We start from the raw sequence: 27,859 nt of genomic DNA, 5'->3' as shown, positions 1-27,859 counted from the left end.
ATTGATGCAATGCCCTTCAGAATGCCATGCACTGAGCCAGCTATATAGCTAACTGACTTCTATTCCTAGTAAGTGTATGTTCTCTGCCCTTAACTTGCTGTGAGCATATCTTTATATCAGGTATTATCTTATTTTCCTAACTAATTCCTGGCCAAGTCACATACCTTGCACCTAAAGAGTTAGAGCTTTGGGCAGGAATTTGTGTGGCTGTGCTTCATTTAGAAGTAGTTATTTAGATGTATTTCACAATGAGGTGATGCATACATTTTATCATAAAAACCAACTCAAGATTAAAATTCCCATTGTGAACTCTAAGGATATCTTACCCTTGACCAGGTGTAGGGAACTGAAGGACCTGTTAGTTTACACTACTGTATGAGAACTATTTTTGGTCTCATTAGTAGAATTTCTGTTTTCACATTTAGCTAATTTCTTAGGTCTTAAGACAAACTTCTGTAGTGTCGTTTTATTTGTATTTTAAAAAATAAAGCTTGCCTGAAGCTTGGAAAAGTAAAACAGCCACACTGGCCAGTCTTACTGACTATGCAGCAAATGACACATACTTTAATCCCAGTAGTTACAGTGACATACACCTTTAGTCCCAGTAGTTACAATGACATACACCTTAAATCCCAGTAGTTACAATGACATACACCTTTAGTCCCAGTAGTTACAATGACATACACCTTTAATCCCAGTAGTCACACTAGTTTACCATAGAAACCAAACAGTAGTGGTGCATGCCCTTAATCCCAGAATTAGAGATGATTATAAAATGGGAGGAGACAGCTCTCAGTCACAGTCATTCTGAGACTTCCTGGAGGCAGGATCACCATTTTCAGACTGAGGTTAAGGTCAGAGCCAGTGACTGACTGCTTTGCTTTTCTGGTCTTCAGGTTGAACCCTAATACCTGTCTCTGAGTTTTTATTAATCATGCTCCCACTCCTATATCTATATGTGGAAACCTCAGTATATAGACATTCTTCATATCTGCGTCCACAGTAGCTTCTTTCCACTTTCCCTGGTGGAAAGCATCCCAAACCTAACAGTTGGATGTATCTTGAGGAGAGGACTGTGCTTAGTTTTCAGATGTGTGGAAAATGTGGTCATAGAGGTCACCCACCTTATTTTGTGTCCACCGCAGATGGAAGTGACAGGGAAGCTCCTTGGGCCTGACACAGAGGTACAGTGCACATAGTATCCCAGCTGGAGCAGGGGATTTTGTGTTATCTTGATGATTCCCATAATTTTTACTTTAGCCAGTGCACAGTTTGGTTAGAAAACCCAATTAAATCATTTGTCACAGTAAACTAATAAAACAGTCTTACTCTTTCCTGCTCTGTATTTTTCTTAGCAGCTATGTGGGGTACTCATCTTCTGATGGATATGAGCACGTTTGACTACAATGCACTCAGAAGCTCACCCACGTTAGGCTTCACCAAGAGCACACATGCCTGAATGTGGTTTTCCTCGGTTGAATTCTTTTGGGGAAAATTTTCCTTAGATTTGGAAATTAGGAAAGCATTGAAATTCCTAAGATTTACCAGTATTAAGCCTTAACTGTCTTTCCATGTTTTCTTCTGCATTCCCTTGTTTAAGTGTGATGAATGCATGTTTATCAATATGTCCATCATTTTCTCCAGAAGTGAAGAGCCTGTGTTTCAGGCTTAATCAGGTTTTGTTTTCCTTATAAGGTTGTCTGCCTGCTCCTTCTACAAGAATGAAGTACAACCATGGGCTCCAGATTTCATGTCACAGAATTTCTGACTTGAATGTCAGGATTATTTATAAACTAGTTAGTGACCTAAATAATTAAATTATAGCAAATGTGAGAACGATATTGACTAACACAGAAGTAGTCTAAAACTGCTGGTGTAGGAGTTCCCTACTTTGTAAATCATATGTAGCTCTCCCACAGCCAGCATCACTCTCAATAGTGGAAAACTTCAAAGCTTCTAATTTAAAAGGAGGAGGAGATACTCACACTCACCCCATAAGCAATTGAGGGCCCCAGGAAGAACAGATTTTTTAAAAAAGCAAAGGTGTTGGAAGAAGTGTCTAGGTCAGCAGTTCTCAACTCTTGGGTTGTGATTCCTTTGGAAGTTGGACAACTCTTTTGCAGGGGTTGTCTAAGTGTCTAAGACCACTGGAAAACACAAATATTTACTTATGATTCATAATACTAGCAAAATCAGTTATGAAGTAGCAATGAAAATAATTTTATGGTTGGGAGTCGCCACAGCATGAGGAACTGTATTAAAGGGTCACAGCATTAGGAAGGTTGGGAATCACTCATTGATGTCCTAGATTATAACCAGGGTTTGTTTTCAGAGCAACTAGGGAAAGTAAAAACCTTACATATGCTTTCATAACCTGTCTACCAGTGACTGCTTCAGCTGGACCAGGGTGAGGCTTGGATCTGCTGAACGAACAAGATCACCTAATTTATATATATAAAAAAACCTTCTTAACTAATGATGAGAAACCAATAGCTCGTAAGCTCAGCGTGCGGAAAACCGTATGTGCACATGCACACCATGGAAGTGTGAAGCTCTATTCTGTGGACACCTTGACTCAGAACTTTCCAAATTATAGAACTGGTCTACATGTTTCTAGTAGGAACATTATGAAGGGAAAGGGGAGACAGGGAAGGAGTTAACCACTTCTAACTAGACAATCACATGAAGGGCTTGCTCTCCTGCTTGTTTCTGTTCTTCCAAGCCCATGCGTAGAAGGAAATTAAGACATGAGTTGAAAAGCGTGTGTCCTGGGTGGTTTGTCAGCTGTGCAGGGTCTGGTTGATCAAAGGAGATGGACAGAGAAAATCTGCTCACTTTCTTTTTACCTTTTTTTTTTTATCTTTAAGAAGACTTTACCACTGACTTAATATCTCCCTGTCTTAAGAAACAACTATCTTCTCTTGCTAAGGTTATTTTTACATAGTCTTCTATTTCACATTTTGAGTCAGAACATTCATCAAGTTTTCATCAAAAATAAAAATGGCAAGAATTTTTTTGATATGACTTGTGCTTTTTCTGTAAAATTCAATGATAGCACCATCATATTTTTCTCACTAATACATGTGCATTGCATGGCTTTATTAATTTTATAACTTTTTGAAATTCTGTACAATTTTCTTATGCCCATACATACTATCAAATGGTTCTATGGGGATGACAACCTGGGTGGTGATGGTTGGGGAAGACTTCAGGGTGCTGCTGTAGGAGTGGTATTATAGTTTAGGATTGGTTCCCTGCATCTCCCAGGCAGAACCCTAACAATTCATCTACACAGAAGACATGGCATGTCCTCAGAATTCCTTTCCACATCCCTGATCTGTCACTTGTGCAGGAGCCTTTGGGCATCTCGGAGGTTCTCTACTAATCAGGTCCTGGAGACCATTTTGATAATAGTCAGTATTGACATTATTAGCTTATCCTCAGGCTTTCTTTTTCATTATTTTGGTTAAAACATTTATGACTCATCTGATATAATTACTATATCAATAATGAATCTATTTGTACTAAGTATATGAAATAATGTGTTCTTTGTGATTATATCTCAGAGAAAATCTTAGCATGTAACCTTCCATGTCAAAAAGTCAGTACCAATATAATTAAGTTATATAATTCTTGGAAAAGTACCATCTTTTCAGTAGGAATTTTAGAAATTTTGGAATGTAAAAAATTTAGATATCGATAAACGATAAGCAAACAGTATAGCCTCTGTGCCCTTCTTAATTAAACAAAAGCCTGATTGAGCTTTGTGAGAAATGACTGTATAGTTTTAGCTTAATATCTGCTCCCATTTAAGAAGATATAGAAAAGTTGTCCACTTGAAGTTTTAGTTTTATTTTAAATTTATATTCCTCTAGAGAAAACAGTGCCAGCAGTATGCTGCTTTGAGGAGCCAAGCCTTTTGCTTCACAGTGCTTCAGTAGTTGAATGGATGATACTACATCTGAATATAATAAGTCCACTGTATAAGGATGTAGTGATGCTGTTTGACTGAAATTAGGATTTTAATTTTTATGAATATATTTGTTTCAAATATTTCAACCAGAATGAACTATTTATGTTTATTTCTGAGACAGGGTCTCACTGTGTAGCCTAGATGGGCCTGAAACTCCTTGCATAGCCTAGAGTATCCTTAAACTTGGTGCCAATCTTTCTGCCTTAACTTCTGCTCCTAGGACTACAAGCTTGAGCTACCATACCCAGTACAATCCCTCTCCCTTTGCAGTAACAGTTCAAGCTGGCCTTGAACTCAGATCTTTCCACTTTAGCCTTCAGAGTAGCTAGGATTACAGGATTCTACCATATCACCATGGCTGGCTAAGATGAGCTTTTATGAAGAATAAATTAGTTTGCATTTGTAATCATGAAGTACTTTGTAATTTAGTTACTTTATTTATTTAATTCTGCAGCTAATGATCCTGAGAATCAAAGTGTGGAGTAATGACTTATAAAAGGTGAGACATTTGGGTAAAATAAAACCCAGGTCTCACTCTTCATTTCTGGGCCTAGTGCTTTTCACATTATACCTGTAATTTTCTGAAAACCAACCTAGGTACTTTGGAAGAAAGGGAGGTGGGGGGATGTTAAAGGAAAGGGGTATTATACTGCACCCCCTTTTTGTGACCACAAGTTTAGGAGTTACAGGTTTCCAGAAGCCATTGTTTAGACATAATGCATCCAGGCTTATTATGGCCAATGCTCAAAGATCTGATATTGTGCTAATAAAATTGTTATTTGCTTTTTAGGAGAGAGTTACGTGTGCGCCTCCAATGAACCATTTCGTAAAGTTGATTACACCAAAAATGTTAATCCAAACTGGTCTGTGAACATCAAGGGAGGTACAACCCGAGCCTTGGTCGTGGCCTCTGTGAAGAGCGAGGTGAAAGAAAGCAAGGACTTCATCAAACCCAAGTTAGTGACTGTGATTCGAAGTGGAGTGAAGCCGAGGAAGGCCGTGCGGATCCTTCTCAATAAAAAGACTGCCCATTCTTTTGAGCAGGTCCTAACAGATATCACCGAAGCCATTAAACTAGATTCAGGCGTGGTCAAGAGGCTGTGCACCCTGGATGGAAAGCAGGTAGGTGGTGCTTCCCACAGCTCACCATCTTGCCTTCTTTGAGTTTACATGTTGACTATCTTTGCTGGTGTTTGCTGATGTCCTATACGGTATGGAACTTGCTGTATAAGACAGGCCAAGCTTGAGCTTGGGCTCCACTGTCCTCCCAAGTGCTAGGATTAGGGGCATGCAGCATGTCCAGCTCCTCATGTGCAGGATTAGAGGCATGCAGCATGTCCAGCTCCTTGTGTGCAGGATTAGAGGTGTAGAGCAGGTCCAGCTCCTTGTGCTGCTGCAGTTATATCAGCAACAGAATGTCATGGTCTCCTGGATGTGGTCCTTGCAGATTTACATGAAGACTATATGTGTGAATTAGCCTTTAGCAAGAAAGATGTAAGGGCCTCCCATTTTTCCAGCTATCTTAGAATCCTCGTGCTCCTCATTTTTTAGAAGGAAAGATGTCAATTTCCAGGGAAAAGGATAAGTTGAGTGGTGTTATGTGCTAAACAGGAAGTGATCCAGAAATAATTATCAATTAGTGTTTAGTGGTTTGTGCTGTGGGACAATGGTCTGTACCCTGTCACTTGTATTTTAAATAAATGCTGTTTGGCCAGTAACCAGACAGGAAGTATAGGCGGGGCAACCAGGCAGGAAGTAGAGGTGAAATAACAAGAATTCTGAGAAGAGGGAAGTTTCAGTCTGCAGTCTTCATCCAGACACAGAGGAAGCCAGACACAGCAAGCAAGATGTGATTGCCTTGTCAAGAAAGGTACCAAGCCACATGGCTAACACAGACAAGTCTTATGGGCTAATATAAGAGTTAATAAGAAGCCTGAGCTACTAGGCCAATCAGTTTATAATTAATGTAGGCCTCTGTGTGTTTACTTGGGACTAAATAGATGTGGGACCTGGTAGGACACAAACTTCAGTCAACAGAATGATGTGCCAATGTGGGGCTGACCGAATCCACTTTAAAGCCTTAGAGAGCTTGGGAAGTTATTCTAGATAGACAAGGATAGAGTTAAGCACAGCTGATAGCAGCACTTTCTCGAGTAGGCTCTGCTTGCTAGAGGCAAGTGCTCTCGTTTAAGAAAGGCTTCCTGACTCAGCTTTAGCCGCAAAACCTTGCAGCTCTTATAAGAGGTCCTGCCACGAAACACTTAAATGGTATTGGTGAAAAACTGACTGCATGCTTTTTGGTGGTGGTAGAGACCTTGAAACGCCATAGAGTTGTGGCAATAAACATGGCTCCAGCCAGTACTTCTGCTGTGAGGCTAGACTCTCAGAATAAAAAGCTAAGGAGTGGGCTGGATCCAGCCATCAAAGCCATGGCTTTAAGCCTAGCCATATTGCTGTACACGTGTTAAGGGTTGACCACTTGGGATTGGATAACCTATCTGGACAATAGTTCTTGGGGAAAACTGATTCTCCCTCTGTCAGCCACCATTAGTTGCCAGTAGCTCTTCTCTTCATTGAGGGGTGGGGCTTTGTGAAATTTCCCTCATGTGCATTGGCATGTTGACTGGTGGTATGCAAGTCTTGTTTAGGTAACTGTATTGTAGAGATTTCATAGGTACAGTTCTCTGTCATGTCTAGAAGATACTAGCAACAAGTGTCCTGAGTCATCTGGTTCTTCCCATCTTTCTTCCTCCTCTTCCATGGTTTTTCTGGGCCTTAGGAGTAGGAGTTACATTGTAGGAAAACCAGTTGGGGCTAAGCACCTGTGATCACATATTCTCTACATGTGGACCAGTTGTATATCTCTATAATGTTCTCTACTACAAAAGAAGGGTTTTCTTGTGGAGGGGTGAGAGTTACCCTTATCTTTGGGTATAAGAGTAAGCATTTAGAATATGGTTAGAAATTATATTGATTTTGGCAATTGTGGGTTCTCCCCTAGGGTCTTGAACCTCTCTAGCCATAGATATTGGCTAAGTTTATAGTACTGGGTGTGCATTCCCTCCTATTGAGTAGACCTTAAGTTCTATTAGACAGATGTTGGTCATTCCCGTGATAAAGTGCCCTTGTGCTGTTATTGTACCATGAGGGTGTCTTGTCAGAAAGGTATCACTGAGGTTCATAAGTTTTATAGCTGGGTAGGAATGTTGATTTCTCTTTTCCTCTGACAGCTTGCATAGCATCTTCAGGTATCACTAGAGCTAGTCCTTGGGAAGGAGGCTTGCAGGTCAGTTCCAACTCTATTTCCCCAAGTTCTGTCTGAAATGCATGGTATCGTCAACAAAGGCACTGAAACTATATCAATAGCTATGTCAAAATGGAAAAGAATTTTCCAAGAATAAAAATAGTGGGAAAGTTATAGTAAGTAAGGTTTCTTGGACTGTATAAACATTACATTTCTGGATGTCAAACAGTAGTTTTATGTTGAGTTATAGCAACTTAATATTAGGGCATCCTGGAAAAGTGACTAAAAGTTTGTACAGTTTGAAAACACAGACAAATGCAGTGACCTTTAAAATGTGTAAACTCGTGATGAAACATTTGAGTACTGAGACTGTGACTCAGTGTAGAGTATTTTAGTATGAGTGAGACATGGGCTTTGTTCCTGATATCCCCCAACAGTCCTTCAGTCTTCCTTTTGGTGCTTAAATTAATTTTCTTTTAGGAAGAGAAATTTCTGTTGCATGGATAAAAAACCCAGAGATAGATATTGGGGTTCAAGCTGAAGATCAGAAAAGCAAAGCAGTCAAGCAACTAGAGAGATCTTACCTCTACCAACTCTCAGACAAACAAAAAATATTCTTCTCTCTGCCCAGCCATATTGCTCCTGTCTTCACCTCTCTCCATTAAAGATGTGTGATTCCAAAAAGCTGGGATTAAAGGTGTGAACCACCACCACCTGGATCTGTTTCTGGATTGATTTTGTGTAGCCCAGGTTAGCCTTGAACTCACAGAGATCCTTCTAACTCTGTCTTCTGAGTCTTGGGATTAAAGGTATGTGTCACCACTCCCTGACCTGTAGGGCTGACTAGGGTGGCTGCTTTGCCTTCTGATCTCCAGGAAAACTTCATTTATTAAAACCAAATACTATAACACTAAAAATGTCCAATGTTTTTGAGGATGCAGTGATTTGACCATGTCAAAAGAGATGGAAGTATACAATTTATAAGCTTTGAAAAGCAGTATGCAAATGTTTGTAACCCTCTCAAAGGTCTTACTGCTTGAACTCATAAATTCATTTTAGAAATTTGTCTTAAATAGCCTGAAAAACAAGCCGGGCGGTGGTGGCGCATGTCTTTAATCCCAGCACTTGGGAGGCAGAGGCAGGCAGATCTCTGTGAGTTCGAGACCAACCTGGTGTACAAGAGCTAGTTCCAGGACAGGCTCCAAAACCACAGAGAAACCCTGTCTTGAAAAAAAAAGCCTGAAAAACAAACATGAGAAACTGTGCATAGGAATTTTAAGCCCAGCGTGGAATCAGGAAGATGGATTGCTACCAGTTAAATACTGAATGTGAAAGCATTCCATTCCTTCCTTCATACTGGCCATTTCCGTGTGTGTTTGGGGAAATCTAACAGTTGAGGAAAAGGCTAAAGGAAAGAAACAAGGAGTGAGCTCTGTGTGTTGTATTTTTTATTTTGCTCACAAGGATAGGAAAGACAACTTAAAAAGTAATGCAGCAGAAACAGGAGGAGTAGACTGGGGGCACAGAGGGGAGGGGGAGGGAACAGGAGGAGAGGAGGGAGAGGAAACTGTGGTAGGGCTGTAAAATAAATAAATAAATACATAAATAAATAAATGTAATTCAGAGGTTGTTTGCTGTTGTGAATCCTCTGCTATGTGCTTCACCCCTGTTTTTCTGTCTTGTCTCAGGCCCAGGCTGTAAAGCCAGCTGATCATGGATCTCTGAAACCTCTAGTCATTTTAGGTTCCTGTAGGTATTTTGGTACAGGGATAAAAAACAAATAATTTTTCATTATCTTTAAAAAAATACAACCTTCACTCAGGAGGCAGAGGCAGATGGATCTCTGTGAGTTTGAGGCTAGCCTGGTCTACAGAGTGAGTTTTAGTACAGCCAGGGTTACACAGAAAAACCCTACCTCAAAAACAATAACAAGAAAAAATCCAAACAAACAAAACAACAACAATGACAAAAAAACCCCAACAAAACAAAAAGGTTCAATCTTGAAGTTGGGAGTAGCTCAGTAATAAACACCTGACTCGCATGGAAGTGGCCCCAAATTCCATCTCCCTCCCCCAACCCAGCAAAAAGGAAAAAGAATGATAAATGAAAATTCCTAATGTAAAACTCATATATTTATAAATGAGATGACTAAGAAAAAAGATCTATAAAGAGGAATACAGGCCGTTCCATAATTTTGTTTAAACACACAGTGAACTTTGATTAGTTACCCAAATACAGTTTTGTTTTGTTTTTTAAGAAACAAAGCCTTGAACTTTTAAACACATGTATAGGGAAAGAAGGCCTTTCAAACGTGTTTAAAGTTAGAAAGCCTTTTTTTTAAAAATAAGCCACAGCGGCAAAGTTCTTTAAAAATGTCTCTTTTTTTCTGCTACAGAACTGAAAGGTCCAAATATAACTTTTCCCACATATGTGAAGAGTTCTAGCTTTTAGCATTCCCAGAAACAGCAGAGTTTAACATGAAAGAAACATTTTATAGAATTTTGGAACAAGTTGGTTCTTGTCATGGACAGAGGCAAAACAGACTTAGAAATTGCTTGCAGTTGATGCTTTTAGGGTAAAACACTTCCAGACTTTGGGACCACTGCCAGCGTTGAGATGCCCACGAGCAGTGTCCTCTTCAGGGAGCATGACAGCCGCTGGTGTGCCTGCCATATGAGCCATTTCAGAGTCTGGACGCCTTCCACCCTCACTTTCGCAAAGCTTAGTTATTACCTGGGTCATTAGCACATGGTCAGCTAGTTGCAGATCCCTGCTCTGCTGCATCTCTTCACTCTTCCTTTTCCTGGTAGAGGTGCTTATTTTTCCTCCTTATTGGTTATGCAGAGATCAAAGGTTAAGCTTGGCCATGCCCTCCACATTCTCAGGGAAGAAGAAGAATGAATTGAGTCTACATTAAATAAAAATGCTTCATGAAGGAAAATACGGTTGCTCTCTCAGTAAGACCATGTAATTTTTCAGATTTAAAAATTGATCCCATGTATTTGTTGATGTTAATATAGAATAGCTTCACTCTTAGACTGTGTACTGTTTTTCATGATTATTCTCTTTGGGTATTTATAGGACTCTTAATTGTGGTATGATAGAACTACCAGACTCAGTGCAGTGAGCTCTGCAGTTAGCATCACCTCCATGGTGATTTCCAGAGTCTTAGGGACTGTTCATATCGAAGCAGCCAGGACCTACCCAGAAGGAATGCTCCTGTTTTCATAGGCATATCAGACTCTTACTTTTTTTCATATGTTTTTTTCTGTTTTGTATTGGCTTATGGTAGGCATCTCTAAGTATGAGCTTGAATAAATTTGATTATGTTTAAAAATGGTCTTGTTTGTCCACATGCAAGGTCATTAAAAAGCCATTTCAAGTGTGAGTTATGAGTATCGTGTATGAGAACTCACTGATGCTGCTATAATATACACAGTGTATCTCTGAAGATTTTAGATTCCTGAGCATCTAATCTCTAGTGGTTGTTAGTTTACCTATTTACTATGTTAAACTGTATGGCTGAACATTTGAAAATGGAAATGAATTCATTACTGAGCCAGGTATCAAGTCCCCAGGGCTGTGTGATTGCCAGGCAAGGGCTCTACCAGTGAACAACTTCGACAGCCCTTGAAAATGTGAATAAAAAGCCTTTCTTTTTATGCGAAATGATGCTTGTATAAATGAAAACTTATAAAAGTCTACTTAGGCAACTTTGCCCATGTTTTAACATTTTGTGTGTTTCTTCACTAGTATTGTGGTCCATATTTTATATATGACCAAAGATAAATGTCTTAAAAATTTTAGAAGCTGAAGGTGACTTTTATTTTCCTTGCAGAACATTTTCTCTTAGGTAGTATCAGTGATGATGTAGTAATTTCTCAAACTTCCAAGAAACAGGAAGTATGATCAGTATAATTTGTCCCCAACAAACTAATCATATGATGTGGATCCTGGGAAGTATAAATATAATTTGATATATTCATTTCCTATGATGTAGTTCTGTTATAGGGCAGAGTTTATACTTAAGCAGTGAGGGATGACATCTATAAGATTTTTTAAATGATAGTAAAGTTAATAGGACTCTAATCTTGAGTGCCAGACATTTTACACATGTTTATATTTCAAGATCATCCTTCAATAGGTATGTGGTCATATTCTTACCCGAGGAATGCTACAAAGTACATCCAGAGAAAATTCTTAGGTGTGTGTGTATGTGGAATGGGGTGCACATGGTTATACATGTTCACACATGTGTGGATGTCTGAGGCCGACATCAGGGCTTCTCCTTTGTTGCTCTCCACAGTATGTGTTGGGGTGAGTCATTGAACCTGGAGTTTGCCTTTTTGGCTAGTTTGGTTGCCAGATCTCTAGGGATTTCATCCCTGCCTTCAGGGATTACAGGCAGGCTATTGTATCTGCTTGGCTTTTTCCTGTGGGTTCTGGGCATTCAAGCTCCAGCTTTCTTCTTTGGTGGCAAGGGCTTTGCCTACTGAGTTACTTACTCTAGTGCTCTCAAAGAACCTTTGACTTCGGGTCACCGTCTTCAGTATAAAAGTGTGGCTCCAGAAATGCAATGAGCCATGCAGAAAAGGAAGCTTTTCATAAAGTTGTCACAAGTTCTCATGGAGAAGTTTCACAGTGCGTGTTGAGGTCATTCTGCACAGTGGAGGATTAGCTTTTAAGGTAGATTTAGTTTGCTAAGAATAGTGCAGATTGTGGAATATGTATATTTGATCTTTTTCATTTAAGCCTCTACTTTTTAATGTTTTCACTTTTAATTTTGAAATTAGACATAAAATTATACAATGAATTCATATACTTAAAAAAATAATTTAAAATTTTATGTGTGTTTTCCTGCCTGTGTATGTCTGTGTACTGTGCGTGTACGTGGTATCTAGTACCTGAGGAGGCCAGAAGAGGGCGTCACACGTCACTGGAACCAGAGTTACAGATGATTGTGAGCCATCATGTCGGTGCTAGGAATTGAACTCTGGTCTTCTGCAAGAGCAGCCAGTGCTCTTAACCTCTGAACCATCATCACTTGAGACTTTCTACATAATTTCCATCCAGCTTCCCCTAATCTTAATCCTTCCTGGACATGGGTAATTATCTAAACTAGGAGATTGACAGACATGCTGGAAGCTCATGAGTAAACCTTCCACAAGCAAGTGTGTTTCCTCAGTGTCTTGTGTGTCTTTCATTTGATCCAGAAGCCCACATTGCATTTGCTTGAAATTTCTCTTTCTGCCCATGATTTGTGAAAGATTATTGGGGTGGGTTTTGTTTTTTGTGTGTGTGTGTGTGTGTGATCTTATTGTTTGGAAAAACTGTGGCTAGTTATTTTGCATAGTTCTCTTCATTTAGAACTTGTCTTGGTTGTGTTTTTGGTAAGAATACTACTGAGTCATGCTGTGTCCTCAGAGTTTTTAGTCAGGCGAGCTTGAAAAATGTCATTTCTGTTGGCCACTCAATTGCAGGTTGTTTTTCATTATAAAACTGACATTTTAAACACAAATTAATATGTTGTAGGGAGACTTAAGAATGTGCACATACTTTGCTTTTTCATATTTTGATTTATTAATATTAGTGCCTGCTGATTATTGCTCACTCCAGCTACTACTATAGTATTTGGTAAATAGCAATGTTCTGATTCCACCATTCTTTCTGCATTCACTACTGGAATGTTATTCCTTAGGAAGAGCTTTCCCCTTGTTATTTATAAAAGTCTTGTCTGAGGAGTTTTTAGTCTGTAGATTATGCTTCCTTTACTATCACTGATTTTGTGTTTCAAAATATCTTGCATGTGAGCAACATTTTTCTTGGAACCATAGTCTGTCTATGTATATTGACTGACCTTGGACCCATTAACCTCCTGCAATAGCCTTCAAATTGCAGGGATTGTGTGTCTGCCACCACACATGACTTGACCAAATTTTAAGTTAGATTGTGTATCTGTTTGACATATTTAAAGGTATATAAGGGTGGACTGGTGTAGTAATATGGGCGACGGGGCTGTGTCCCTGCCACCCGGCTGCCTGCCCGGCTAGCTTTTGCCCCGAAATAATTACACGGAAACTGTATTCTTTTAAACACTGCTTGGCTCATTTCTACCTAGCCTCTTCTAGGTTAAATCTCGCACCTGGACTAGCCCATTTCTTATCATCTGTATAGCACCGGTCTTACCGGGAAGATTCTAGTCTAAGTCCATCCTGGGTCGGAGCTTCATTGCATGTGTCTGCCCGGGAGCGGGGCATGGCGTCTCTCCTGAAGGCGTCTGCTCCCAAGAGGAGAGCTGTCGAGTCTGACCTCACTTCCTCTTCCTCCCAGCGTTTTGTTCTGTTTACTCCTCCCACCTATCTCCTAACCAATGAGAGCCAAGCAGTTTCTTTTAATTTAACCAATGACCTTCCTCCATCAGACTGGGGTTTTAGCTCCATGGTAGAATGCTTGCCTAGCATGTACTAGGCCCTGAGTAATTCTTATTCTCTTATACACCTCATTAGGTAAGGAACTGGGTTAGGTTCATAATTAGACTTGTGGAAAACAAAAATCTGCACCTCTGTCTACCACAGTGGCAGCTCTGCGCCTACCACTCTGAAGCTTTTTTTTTTAATTTATTTATTATGTATGCAATATTGTCTGTGTGTATGCCTGCAGGCCAGAAGAGGGCACCAGACCCCATTACAGATGATTGTGAGCCATCATGTGGTTGCTGGGAATTGAACTCAGGACCTTTGGAAGAGCAGACAATGCCCTTATCCTCTGAGCCATCTCTCCAGCCCCCCACTCTGAAGCTTTTTAATACTTTGCCTTCTCCATGTGTCTCCAAACACCCATTTCTGTTCGTTCTGTTCATTGTACACTTTTCCAGGTTTCTCTGGAACTCTGTTTCTCTCAGTGTATTTGCCATTTGGTGCCCAGAATCCAGGATCTAGAGAATGTCTACATTGGTTGTTTTGTGTCCATTATGACAGGCCAGTAGTAGGCTGTTAACATCCATGTTTTTGTGTGTACACGGCTGCGTTTGGATGAACACCGATGATTTGTCTTGGACAGAGTTGCTGTTTAAGTCTTCTGACCTTGTGACCTGTATGTAATGAATTTGGCCCTAAAGGGGCTGCTCTGCAAGCGTCTTGGGATTTGATTACTGTGTGATGGGAGGCAGTTTGTACAAGAGAGAAAGTCAGAAGTTTCTAGAGACGCCATTAAATGCTAACCAGTGTGTTGAGGTATGCTGCTGTCATCTAATGGGTACTGCTACCTGGCAGAGCCTAGGATAGGCTTGCAGACAGGGTCATTTTACCCCAGACATCAGATTGCTGAGGTGGAGAGTCTGGCATAGCATGGTGGCTATGAAGAGGAAAGATACTAAGGTTCTGAGGGAAATGCACATGGCTTGTGAGTGACTAGGTGAGAGGTATAGGTGGTATGTGTGGTAAAGCATGAAGGTTTGAAATGAAACTAAGCAAGGACAATTGGTGCACCACGGACAGTGCATTTCCAAGAGCTTAGGAACCAGGACTGGACTGCTGAAGGCTTGTAAGAGCATCCAAGTTGTATTTCAGAAAGTTTACTTTGGAGAATATGAGATGTTCAGACCAAATCACAAAGATGATCAAAATACAGAATTCAAAAAAAAAATCACAAAGATGGTCATATGCAAAAATAATTGTCGTTCATGTATGAGCAGCAATCCAGGCTGTATTCCTGGTGGGAGGCTGGTGCTCGGGGAGAAAGGAACATGGTTTCAGAGGGTGAAGGTTTGGTCCTGTGAGGGAATTAACATTTTTATGGGCGAGATAATACAGACAGATATCAGTACTTGATTGGAGAATTTACAAAATCTTCATAATGACTGAAAACAGTGGTGTTTGTTATGAATTTTAGTTCCTTAAAGAACGTTAATTTTCACTGTGCTTGTCATCATCACATTGTGGGAAATATTAGTGTTGCTCAGAAGCAGTGCTGGCATGTAGGTGAACAGTGGTTCTCATTAGATGCTTCTGGACTTGTGTTTGTCCCAGCCTCTCGCCAACATGCTCCCAACCTGATCATTCATGGTCTGAGCAAGGTAGAGTTTAACTGGCAAAACCTTGCCACCATGGTATGAATGGGATGTAATAGTCTGCTCCCAGCAACACATTTTATTTATGAGTGTCTTAAAATATAAAAATTATGACAACAAAGAAACTTTGATATAAATTTACTTCTTGGTAGAAAAAGAAGAAAATTTCCTTAAAATTATAAGCAACATGGAAAATGAATGGCCAAGTTTTCATTAGCAAAGTCATGACAGAATTTATTTACATAAGTGTCAAATGTTTTTTTGCTTGAGAGAGAATACCAAGGACAAAAAAGCATGCTTCTACAGTTGATCATTTCAGCTTTTCATGTTTAAAAATGTTGGAAAAAGCCAAGTATACTTTTTGTCTAGGAATAAATTACCCAGTTTGCTTAATGCTGGCCTAATAAGGTAGAAATACCAGTTTTGTGGAATTACACATTCCAGAATGCTGTGTGGGAGGCGTAATGCATAGTAGATATTCTTTGGTGAAGTAAAACTATTTTTTTTTATCAAAGTAAAATGTAAACCCAACCTATGTAGCAAAGCTCCTTATTTTTGCTGTTAGCCTGGTGTGGTCCAAGAATATGCAACAAAAGAGTAAAATGTTAGTAGGAGCCAGTTCTGCAGAGTATGCATGATAACCTCTGAGCATATCCTTGAGCAAATAGCTCAGTACCTCCTCAGTGTGTTTTTGCATCTCTCCTTGGAGTTTAGGACCACCCTGGGACCGCACCACAGCCTTCTGTGCTCAGGGGCACCAGTCAGAACTTCAGCACTGTTCTTGGGGACAGTTTTTAAAAAACAATTTAGTTATGTATGGGTGTATGTGTCTGCATGTAGATATGTGAACATGAGTCCGGGTGCCTGTGGAGGTCAAAGATCCTCCTGTGTCCTCTGGAACTGGGATTAGGGGTGGGTGTGAACTGCTGGTGTGAGTCCAATGTGAGAGTGATAGTGACTCTTCACAGCTGAGCCATTTCTCCAGCTCCCCCCCAGGGGATAATTTTAAACAGATAAATTAACAACAAAAATGTAGAAACACACGAGTATGAAAAGGATATTTGTTTACAACACAAAGGAGAAACAACACAGACTGCTTTGTTCAGCCCCAGCTGTGTGTATGCTGCCTGACCCCATCTTTCCCACTCAGTGTTTTTGAGAGTGACTACAAAAATTCTGCTAGTTTCTTTAGGAAAAGAAGAGATTTTTAACAAGTAGATGAATCTGCAGGTGCAGAACCCTGAACAATTAATAAAAAACCAACTGCTATGCAGTAATGAGCGAATACCGTCTATCAACATGGCAAGAGAAGTTTTGATTTCTTTTAGCTGAGGATAACCTCTACAGGTGAACCCTATCCCTATCTCTGTGTTTCCTTTAAGAGATGGTGTGCAGCAGGGTACAATGTATATAATACATGGAGGCAATCTTTTCTAATTTGAGAGAGCTGACTCAGAGGGTGGAGAAAATTTTTCTGTGCCAACATTTCCAAATGAAATCTGAAATCATATACTTTTCTTTGCTAAGTCAGAGGGAGCTAGGTGTTGTGGGTTTGATAACTGATTTTACTAATAATGGTTATTAAGTAGCAGCTAATTACTGTGTTAAAATGTCCAAGTAATAATAAATCACATTTGATGCGGCTCATGAGTCATCGCCTGTAAACAGGGATTGTAATGAAGTGGGGAGATGAAAAAAGCAGGTCCAGATAGCAGAAGGGCACAAGGGTGTGGATGCTCCATATTTATTAATTTTTATTTTCTTCTTCTGTTTATTAATTTATTTATGTGTAGATGCATGTGCACCACTGCATGTTTGTGGAAGTCAGCATGCATTTTCTCTCTCTCTCTCTCTCTCTCTCTCTCTCTCTCTCTCTCACACACACACACACACACACACATACACACATACATACATACACACACACATGTTTGCAGTACATAAAGTCTTAGGTTGTGTTTGGGAAAAGCTTAATTTTTTACACATCCAGAGAACATATTGCTAGTTGATGAGACATTTTAAAAGTCTTGTAAGTAAGATTATTGCAACATTTCCTCAGATTATTCAAACATAGAACCCTTTAATGCAAGAACTTATCAATGTTTGTTCCTCTGGAGAAGTGTGTCATAAAATGCTACTGAGTACTTGAATATTATTTACTCAGATACAGTGAGTAGTATTCTGATATGCTCCAGGCACCGAGCTGGTTATAAGGCATTGTAGTTTAATTAGTGATTGAGACTTTCCACCATTCTAAAGCAGGGACCACTAAAGGGGATATGAAATATTTGATAAGTGCTTTGAAAGGTTTAGTATAAATGGGCTTATTAAAGAATTTCAAAGGGCACTTTATCTGCCTCTTTCTTTTTATGAACAACAAAGGCTGGCTAACTTGGTAAATAAAAGAAGTCTGTTGAGCTTACAGTAGAGATGAAGGCTGCACACCAAACACTATCTGCATTACCACACGATGGGTGGTAGAGGTGGAAGTGCATTTGAGAGGAAGAGTCCATACCTTCAGTGAAAGCCAGTCCCTCTTGTGGGACTGGATCCCATCTGGCCAAAGGACTTTTTATTAGTCCCCAACTCCTAACATTACCACACTGAGGGCCAAGCTCCACACCTAAGAGACTTCGGTTAAGCGAGGGAAAATCATCCAAACCATGGTAGCTACTTACCCCTAAATAGTAGAGAAAGCACCTCCATAGACAGAAATTTCTGTCCTGCCTGGTTCTGTAGCTGTTCAGTCCCAAATAAGCACATAGAGGTTTATATTAATTATAAACTCTTTGGCCTATTGCTCAGGCTTATTTACTAACTAACTCTTGCAACTCAAATTAACCCATAATTCTTACCTATGTTTAGCCATGTGTTTTGGTACCATTTCTCAGTAAGGCATTCTCATCTTGATTTCTCTGCATCTGGCTTGTGACTGCATCTTTTCTTTTCTTCTTCCAAGAATTCTCCTACTCTGGTTGCCTCACCTATACTTCCTGCCTGGCTTTTAGCCAATCAGTGTTTTACTTAAAACCAATATAAGTGACAAATCTTTACAGTGTACAAGAGCATTCTTCAACAGCATTTCCCCCTTTTTTCTTTTTAAAACAAAAACCCTGAATCTAATCTCATTTGTTTAACTTCTTACCTGACCATTATCCATAACAACTTGTAACCAACATGCTAACAAAGATAATTCATAATCAAATTTTTGGAATGTGGGTGAAGTTTTCTAGATTACTTCCTGCTGATTGTGGGCATTGGTAATCTTTGGGGGACCCTGAAAAAATTTAGGATTATGGCCAAGTCCTGACTGGACTGTGTGGCTGGATTACTTTAACCAGTCACCTTGAAGCTGTTCTGAATGTAAAACTCAAAAGAAACTGCAACAGAGGTGCTCTGAAAAATAGGATCATCTGGGTCATTCACTCCTATCAGAGATTTTTCAGCGGTTTTCCTCAATCAAACCTGATTTTTCTTAATTCAGAATGAATCTATAGCCTCTCATTTCCTGTGGAAATAAAAGTAGAACATCTTTTCCAGAGTTATCTTAAGTTATTTTTTGACTTAAATTTTGAAGTCAAGGTATTTTTAAAATATTTAGGTTGGTTCAGTCCAGCAGCATTTATAATCAAATGTCTTTTAGCAGCTGTTGCTCCTTCCTCAGCAGTCAAACAGTTCGAAGACAATACAATAACATACAGTATCCAGACTTTGTATTTTCCAGCTTTATGTGGCTTTTTTTTAAAAAAAAAAATTACTCTATTTCTTTTTTAAGGACTTTATCCTTTTTCTTTTTTTATTTTCTCTCCCAAGCCTACATATATTTTTAAACACACTTTAAACCATTTAGAGGTATTTTTTTATCTGAATCTGTATTTACTGTATTTCTCTTATCTTTTTCTGACCACATGAATCTTTAATCTGCTAAGCACCATGGCTAGGATTAAAGTTGCAGCTTTGGTGGTTAACTCTGCCCCATTCCTTGGCTTCCTGAGAGTCTAGCTTTATGGCAGAGGTACTGGTGGGAACCACATTTATTGCCACAACTCTGCAGAGTTTCTAGGTCCATGTGAAGAGACAAGACTAAAGCCATTTCAAACCCAGGCCCCATATTTGTGAGAGTCTAACCTAGCGGGCACTTTTTTGATGGCAGGGCCTCTTAAAAGAGCCACCATGCAGTTTTTGCCACTAATACGGAATCAGGAAGCCTCTCTTAAAGGAGCCGCACCTCTGCTTGCTTCTAGCAAACACAGCCTGCCCAAGAAAATGCTACTACCAAGAAGCCATGCTTGACTGTGTTTTTTTATGTCTAGAATCCCTTCCCAGGCTTTCTCAGGTTTTATGTGGATGTAGTTGTCCACATTGGGCACCATTTGTAGATGGAAGTCTTTGTCCCACCCAGTCCTACAGTGGTTTAGCCCCAAACAAACACACAGAGGCTTATATTAATTATAAACTGTTTGGCTTATTGCTCGGGCTTATTACTAGCTTGCTCTTAGAACTTAAATTAATCCATGATTCTTATCTATGTTTAGCCATGTGGCTTGGTACCATTTCTCAGTAAGGCATTTTTAGCTTGCTTTCTCTCTGTCTGACATAAAACCGCATCTCTGCCTCTCCTCTTCCCAGAAATCTACTCTGGTCACCCTGCCTATACTTCCTGCCAGGCTTCTGGCCAATCAGTGTTTTATTAAACTAATTTGTATACAAGAGAATTATCCCACAGCACACATTGAGGAACCTAAGGGTGCACGCATGCATTTTGCTAATATGAGCATCTCCTGTGAATGGAGGACACAGATGTGTATAAGACAAGGCTCTCAGCTGACTTACAACTTAACTTCCAGCTGGGTGAGGCAGGAAAAACAAGCAAGTTTAAATTTAGCATTATATATATTGAAAAGAGCTATGAAGAAAGTAAGAAAAGTTGGCATCAGCTGCTGTGTAGATGGACAGAGGGCTGAGTAAGGAAGAAGCTCTGAGGAGTTCCATTAAGTGGAACTGTGGCTTGCAGCAGGGGAATCAACACAGAGAGAGTCTCACAACTGCTGCTTTTTCTTATTTTTCCTTTCCTTTCTTCCTTCTTTCTCTCCCTCCCATCCTCCCTTCCTCCCTCCCTCCCTCCCTTCTTCCTTCCTTCCTTTCTTCCTTCCTTCCCTTTTTCCTTCCCTTTTTCTTTCCTTCCTTCCTTTCTATTTTTTTTGAAGTTTCTCTTGCTGACTCAGTGTGCCAGTAGTTTTTTTGTCAGTCTGACAAAAACTAGGGTCAACTGGAATGATTGACTTGTAGGCAAGCCTGTGTGGCATCTTCTGGATTGATGACTGGCATGGAAGGGTCCAGCCCACTATGAGTGGTGCCACCACTGGACAGGTATTTCTGGGATGTATAAGAAAGGTAACTAGATATGAACCTGGAGAGCAAGCCAGTAAGTAGCGTTCCTCCATGGCCTCTCCTGCCACCTGGCTCCTGCCTTGAGTTCCTGCCCCCACTTCCCTTCATAATGGACTATAAGCTGTAAGAGGAAATAAACCCTTTCTTCCTCAAGTTATGATTGGTTAGGATGTTTGTTACAGCAATATGATGGAAATTAGGATGTCCAGTAGTGCTACAAACAATAGAATGACAGATTAACCAAGAATTCGCATTTATTGAGGCTAGTTAGGGCATGGAATTTTGCTCCCATAGAGACACAACTGGACTGAGAAGGAAGCAATGTTAGGAGTTATCATGGAAGAGGAAACAAATGTGGCAAAGGTGTTAAGTTCCAAAGTCAGGGTAAAGGTATATGGGGATAGAGCAGTGTGTCCCACAATGGGGACTGCAGAAGTGGATTCCCTCTTTTGCAGGATATGGTCATACTGCAGTGGTGAAGAATTTTGACAGAACTGGCTGCACTTTGCCTGGAGAGATGACTACACGATTAGTATGGTTCTTATATAATGGACCAAGTGTCTGAATTTATTATTTTAACTTTTGAAAATCTATTATTTGGAAATCATGTTACTCACCAGATGATTGCCCTAGAACTCCATCTGTGAGCACATCCTCTTCTCCTACCACCGGTTCTGTATAAATGGCATTTTCTTCCTAATCCCTTCTGTACATCCTGGTTCTGCCAATGGCTAGGCTGTTGCTGGAAACTCAACCTGCAGCTCATAGTGAGACCTTTCATACGTACTTGTTCAGGTTTGGTTTTCTGTTTTTGTTTGGTCCTCTGTGAGAACTGCTCATTCTAGGGCAGTTCCTAGATGTCCGAGGAGAGCTTTGTAGATGGAGAGAGATGGGTAGGATTCCTGGACCTCCTGTTTGTTAGTGGTGTGGCCTTCTTCAAAACACTTGCTGATCTCCTTATTATTTAAAAATGAATATGGTAAGATAAATACTGAAGCACTTAACAAAGAGTCCAGCTTCTCGTGTGGCTGTGGTTGATAGTTATAGAGGTTCTCGTTAGTCTCCGTACATCTTGGGAACCCTCACTCAGAAGCACCTACAGATGAAACCAGGGAAGGGGAAGAGTATTTAGAATATATTGCTGGGTATGGTGGTGCATGCCTTTAATCCCAGTGCTCGGGAGGCAGAGGCAGACAGATCTCTGCGAGTTTGAGGCCAGACTGGTCTACAAAGTAAGTTCCAGGACAGGCTGAGCTACACACAAGCACAGAGAAACCCTGTCTCAACACCACCCTCTCCAAAGACTATATTGTCCCAACAGGAGTCGTCTTATTCTTGAATTCTTCAGTGTGACAACTTGGCATTCTTTTTTTATTGAACTTGACATTTTTAAAAGCCAGTCTGTCATGGGGAGCTACCTAGAGTAAAATATAATTCAAAGTTTGAACCCTGTTTAGGCTTCAGGTTTGTTCTGGTGTTCCCCTGCCCCATTTGTTTGTCCTTCTACTTATGGTGCTGAAGGTTGAGCACAGGGCCTGCTCCATGATAAGTATGTGCTGTACCACTGAGCTGTATTCCCAGATCCATTCATCTTTAGTACATTACTCTAAGTTAGGGCTTCTTAATTGTGACTGTACAATAAAATTCCCTGAGGAGCTAAAAGAAAAATAAAGAAAAAGTGATATGAGCCCCAAGTGTTATACAGGGAATGAACAGCTGACAAACTCACAGACAAATCCACAAGTGTACAACTTATTGGGAACCCAATTTGCAAAACTGTGGGAACATAGTTTTGGATATTCACTATCAATTATGTAGAAATATTGTGAAATCATGTTTCTCCCTTTCATAATGTTATTTGTCCCAATATATCCTAGCAGTGTATAAATCATGCTTCAAACTTGAATTTTCCTGTACTGGCAACTGTAAGCCTTTGTCCTCACTGTGGGGCTATAGTGTGAAAGCTTTCACTCAGCCAAACTTTTGTTCTCCTAGTCAAATCTACATACAGCTAGAGTCCCACAATTATCCTTATTGACAGGACTTACTGACAGGAAAGGAGCCCTGAGCAGGAGGCGCTGAGCTGAGAGACAGTATGTCTGCTGTCTGCTCTTATTGATAAACAGGTCTGGGTGACCCTGGATTCTCTAATAGCGAACTCAGAAGAATATAACCTACTGGCCTTTGCTCTACCCTGACAAGCTGTTAATATTCTGTGCTTTTCTTCACCTTTCATCTGATACAAGGTCTTAGTCTAGGAAATTAACTCTTTGTACCTTTACCCCTAAAATATACAGGCAAAAAAGCTTGGGTTGCTAAACCAGCCCCAGAGAAAGAAATTCCTTCTCACCTGGGTGCCAGCAGATACAGCACCAGGATGTTTAGCCCAGGGAGCCAAATTTCATCCTAATCCTCCCAGTATCTTCCAGGGAGCTGCACAGCCACGCCCCTTCTGAGACACAAAGCACCTGCCTTGTCAGTCTTTTATCCACCCTGTTAGCCCTAAGAAATGCATGCTTGGTGCCATTGTTCTCACATATGGGATCGTCTGTGTGGGTGTGTAAACGGGAAACCTTGTGGGATGGGTAGACAGGAACATTGAGGAGGGCCATAGAAAGGGGAACATCAGGAGAGCACTAGAGAGAGCACAGACAGAAAAAAATGGGACTTGATAAAAAGACTTCTGTGAGCTAATTTGTTTTGTTTACCCTCAGACCTTATTGTCAGATGTCACCTACTATAGCAATCCTTCTGAATCCTGAGAGGTCGAGTGGGGCTTAACCCCAACATAAACCTCAATAAAAAAAGAAACAAAGGGTTCATCGAACCCATTCTTTGGAGGTTTCTGTTTATAGACCTGAGGTAGGGTCTGCACAGATAATTAGAAATACATAAAAACAGGTTTCTGAACTGATAGCTAAAAATTAGGACTAATGATGTTTTTCCAAAACTGTCATGATGAAATAAGGTAACTTATGAGATTGTGTAGTTTATGACTGCAGTTTAAATCACTGCAGTGGTAGTTTTTGATGCATAGCAAGTTATACCCTACCCACAGAAACAGCTGACCTGAGCTAGGGGGCGTTCACTGACTCTGGACTGATGAGGGGAACCTGCATAGGACCAAACTAGGCCCTCTGAATGTGGGTGACAGTTGTGTGACTGGGGCAGTCTGTGGGGTGACTGGCAGTGGGACCAGGATTTATCCCTAGTGCTTGAATTGGCTTTTAAGATTCCATTCTCTTTGGAGGAATACCTTGCTCAGCCTAGATACAAGGGGGAGGGCCTTGGTCCTTCCTCAAAGGATGTGCCAGACTTTGTTGACTCCTCTGGGGAAGTCTTACCCTCTCTGAGGAGTGGATAGAGGGTGGGGTGGGGGGAAGATGAGGGTAGTAGGAGGAGGGGAGGGAGTGGGGACTGGGATTGGTATGTAAAATGAGAAAAAAAATATTTTAAAAAAGTTATCTCCAAACACAATAGTGTTCAGAAATAAACATTTGCTCTTCATCATCTAAGAGTTGACTGCAGCGGCTCTGCTGTTCTCACTGCCTGTATGATAACAGGCAGGAGCGAGGTGGCTAAGCAGCTTTTCCGCGTGTGGACCTTCCATGTTCAAGGCCAGCCCCAGCCATGAGGTACCAGGGAGCAAGTTGGTTACAACACCCAGGTGGCTGTTGAAGCTTGGACTCTGTGTTAGTCACTTAACTAATTACTGCATTAGTTCTTAACTAATACTAACTAGTTACTTGACTAATACTACTGTGATAAAACACCATGACCAGAAGCAACTTAGAGAAGCACCCCCCCCCCCATTTCCTCCAGCGAGATCACACCTCCTAAACCTCTCCAAACAACATTACTAACTTGGATTCAAGTCTTCACACATCTGAGCTCCTACATTCGCATTCAAACCACCTGAAATTCTTTTCTGTAATTGACTCAGGACTTCCAGCTTTCCTGACTGGCTGCCCCTGAAAGACCTACTTGGATTGCAACCTGCAGCAGTGTGCAGTTAGCTGTGTCTCTGGCTTGTGCACCATAGCCCCTAGCAGTTAGAGGCCAGCTTTGGAGGGATCTAAACAGATTGTGGAACTGAGAATTAGGAGTTAAGGATTAGAGAGTGGTAAACTTGGGGTGCATGGGTTTTCTTGGTTGAAAGAAAAAGAAGGAATGAGTAACTCCGTAGCAGATAGGAGCTACTTTATAAAAGTTTGGAAGATCCTTTGCTCTGTGTGTGTGTGTGTGTGTGTGTGTGTGTGTGTGTGTGTGTGTGTGTGTGGTTTAACTTTGTTTTTAAAGACAAGAAATCTTTCCTCACTAGGGCAGCATAATTTCATGCCCTGGAGCATGGTAGTTCTGGTGAGCCATACAACTTTGCTAATAACACACCAAATGGGCTCAGTTCGAAGCTTGAGATTTAGTGTTTGGTGTTGTAAATGCTTCAGACCCCTTCAGGAAAGATCTATGTGTCAAATAAATTATACTAGGTTAGGTTAAACTGTTTCAGAATTTTTTTTAACTGTGTGAATTTTTCTTTTGTTAGCAAAAATGTTGATGCACCTGCCATTGCGAGTGGAATAATTTTTGAGTTTAGTTTCTCTGTAATTTTTTTTTGTTTTTTTAAACTTTTAATGATGTAAACAAAAATATACCTAAAAGCGAAGCTTCTGGAAAAACCATTTGTTCTTCTCTGTCTTGTATCGTTCCTCAAATTTGACCTTGGCTTCCCGCCTTGCCTTGCGTTTTAGGGCTGGATCCCTAAAGACATCCTTGTCGACAACAGTTTTGTCCAGGGGGATGTCCAGAGTACCTTGTGGGCATCAGGTGGTTGTAGTTATAAACCTTCACAAAGGACTTGATCTTGGATCTCTTAGCGACTTTCTTCTTGCCCATGGCAGCTGTCACTTTTCGGGGATAGCGGTCAATTCCAGCCACCAGGGCATGGCTATAAGGGCGGTCTGAGGTGCCATCATCAATGTTCTTCACGATGACGGCTTTGCGTCCCGAGTAGCGTCCAGCCAGGATGAGCACCACTTTCCCGGGTTTCATGAACTTGCCCATTTCGATAGCGAGCAGCCGGTTCCCAGAAGAAAGGCTCTCTATAATTTCTTATACTGCCATGTATTCTTTATGACTCTCCCACAGCTGCCTGACTCCCTATTTAGATCTGTACGTAGTTTCAAGGAGCACATCTGTCATCATCCTGCATATAATTAACAGGGTGTGAAGTGATGTTGTCTGAATTGCCACACAGGAATAATGGTTGGGTGATTTAAGGTGACCCCAACTGTCCTTTTCTGAAGGATAGTACATGATGGTTGTTAGTGCACTTCACCCTTCTCATTCAGAAGAAAGCAGCCAAGAGTCTGCATGCCTGGTTTTTGTTTCTTTACTATTTAGCATGATAATTTTGTACATTTGTTTTCCTTGTGTTCTAAATTAAAATCAGTTTCCGCTGGCATTTGTTGACATCACATTGGCTTCAGGCATTTTGCTTATGGAATCTGTAATTGAGTTACCAGGAGCCAGACTCAATCAGAGAATATATAGCTCAGTGGTAAAGTCATTACCTGGCATGTTTGAGGCCTTGGGTTTAGTCCAGTACCATGTAAACAAAAACAAAGAGCCAAACCCCAGAGGAACTAATGTATTAGTTGAGTATTTGGCAATGGATGGATTTAAGGTGTTAGAAGTCAGAGTCCCTAAAATGTGGTTCGTAAATTTAGTGAAGTTTGGATTGACAAAAATAAAGCAGCAGAATTGGTAAGGAAAACTGAAACTCTTGACTTATGGGTAAGGTTTTTCCTGAATAGAGCCTTGGAAGGAAATGCTGAAGGCAGAGAAGCAAAGATGCAGGGAATGCTTCTGCAGATAGTCCCGTCTCCATGGTACCTTGGTTCCTGCTGGTCCCATGCTCTGCCACAGGGTGCACTGGCAGGCAGCAGGTGAGTTCCAACAAGAGAACAAGCCTTGGAATTGTAGTTGGAGGCTTGTAATTGTGGGCAAGTGGTTTAGCTCATTGTGCCTGTGTCCTTACCTGGGAAGAGAATAGTGGTAAGAGCCTCCAAGGCTGCCGGCTGCCCACTAGGCTGCTGTTATTTTAACTGTTTCCTTTTGAAGCCAACTGTCGGCAAATCCATTTTTGCTGTTGTTTCTATGTTTGCCATTTGAGCCTCTGCTTATTCAGAGATCAAATCACTACATTGACTAGCCAAAGTAGTTGTTCACTTGAAATGCTAAGATTTATGGGAGAAAAGTGCAATTTACGTAACTAATGCTCAAATCTAGTTCAAGGACTAGTCTCAGTCTTGCCTAGAAGGTTTTAGAAATTCAGTCTCTGGTTCAACCTTAGCTCTCTTGGAAGGAGGAAGCTGAGGTTGATAGTTTGTATATACAGTGTCAACATCTGGGACAAGGAAGCTGCAGTTGAACTGCACACAGTGGTTTTAGCTAAATGGTCAGAGTTAGTCAAAGTCTCTGAATTTAGACCACTGTGTGCTGGATAGTTTTACATCAGCTTGAAATAAGCTAAAGTCATATGAGATTAAATTTTAAAAAGGGTCTCCATAAGATTGGATCCTATGCAAGCTCGTAGGACATTAATTAATGATTGTTGGGGATGGGTTCAGCCCATTCTGCGTGATCCCATCCTAAACTGATGGTCCTGGGTTCTTGTAGGCTGAGCAAGCCAGTAAGCAGGCCTCTGCATCAGCTCCTGCCTTCAGGTTCCTGCCCTGTTTGAGTTTCTGTGTAGACTTCCTTCAGTGGTGAATAGTGGTGGAAGTATAAGCCAAATAAACCCTTTCCTCCTCAACTGGCTCTTTGGTCATGGTGTTTTATCGCAGCAATAGTAACCCTAATTAGGACAAATGACAAGCCTTTGGCATTCTTTTGAGCCTGATCCAGGGAATTCCTATCATCCTCTCCACACCATGTGCTCGCTAGTTCAACATGCTGACATCACCATAACTGGTACCATCCCACATAAAGCAACCTCCTCACAATGTCTGTTGTAGAAACCGGGGTGTAAGTAAAGTGCCTATACTTAGTGGAAAGTTGCCTTATGCAACTTCTCCTCTCCCCTCTTCTCCCCCTTCCCCTCTCCCCTCTTCTCCCCCTTCCCCTCTCCCCTGTCCTTCCCTCTCTTCCCCCCTCTCCTCCCTTTCCCTTCTCCCCTTCTCCT

General features: G+C 40.8%; 1 protein-coding gene and 1 pseudogene across 7 annotated transcripts in view; one reads left to right on the top strand and one right to left on the bottom strand.

Annotated features, from left to right (window-relative positions):
* Dclk2 (doublecortin like kinase 2) overlaps nt 1-27,859 on the top strand; it is a 121,872-nt gene that overhangs the window by 6,732 nt on the left and 87,281 nt on the right. For all 7 annotated transcript variants that reach the window (XR_012908034.1, XM_075950362.1, XM_075950359.1 and 4 more), the window contains exon 2: nt 4,764-5,095. Coding sequence is in view for 6 of the 7 variants with exons in the window: in XM_075950362.1 (XP_075806477.1) it covers nt 4,764-5,095 (332 nt within the window). In the remaining variant the exon portion in view is untranslated. The remainder of the gene's footprint in view (nt 1-4,763; nt 5,096-27,859) is intronic.
* LOC142836387 (large ribosomal subunit protein eL27-like) lies at nt 25,307-25,760 on the bottom strand (annotated as a pseudogene).

The sequence above is a fragment of the Microtus pennsylvanicus genome, chromosome 16 (assembly GCF_037038515.1).
Source record: "Microtus pennsylvanicus isolate mMicPen1 chromosome 16, mMicPen1.hap1, whole genome shotgun sequence".
Classification (NCBI taxonomy): Eukaryota; Metazoa; Chordata; class Mammalia; order Rodentia; family Cricetidae; genus Microtus; species Microtus pennsylvanicus.
Note: the sequence above shows the minus strand (reverse complement) of the source record. Positions and strands in the feature narration are given on the sequence as shown.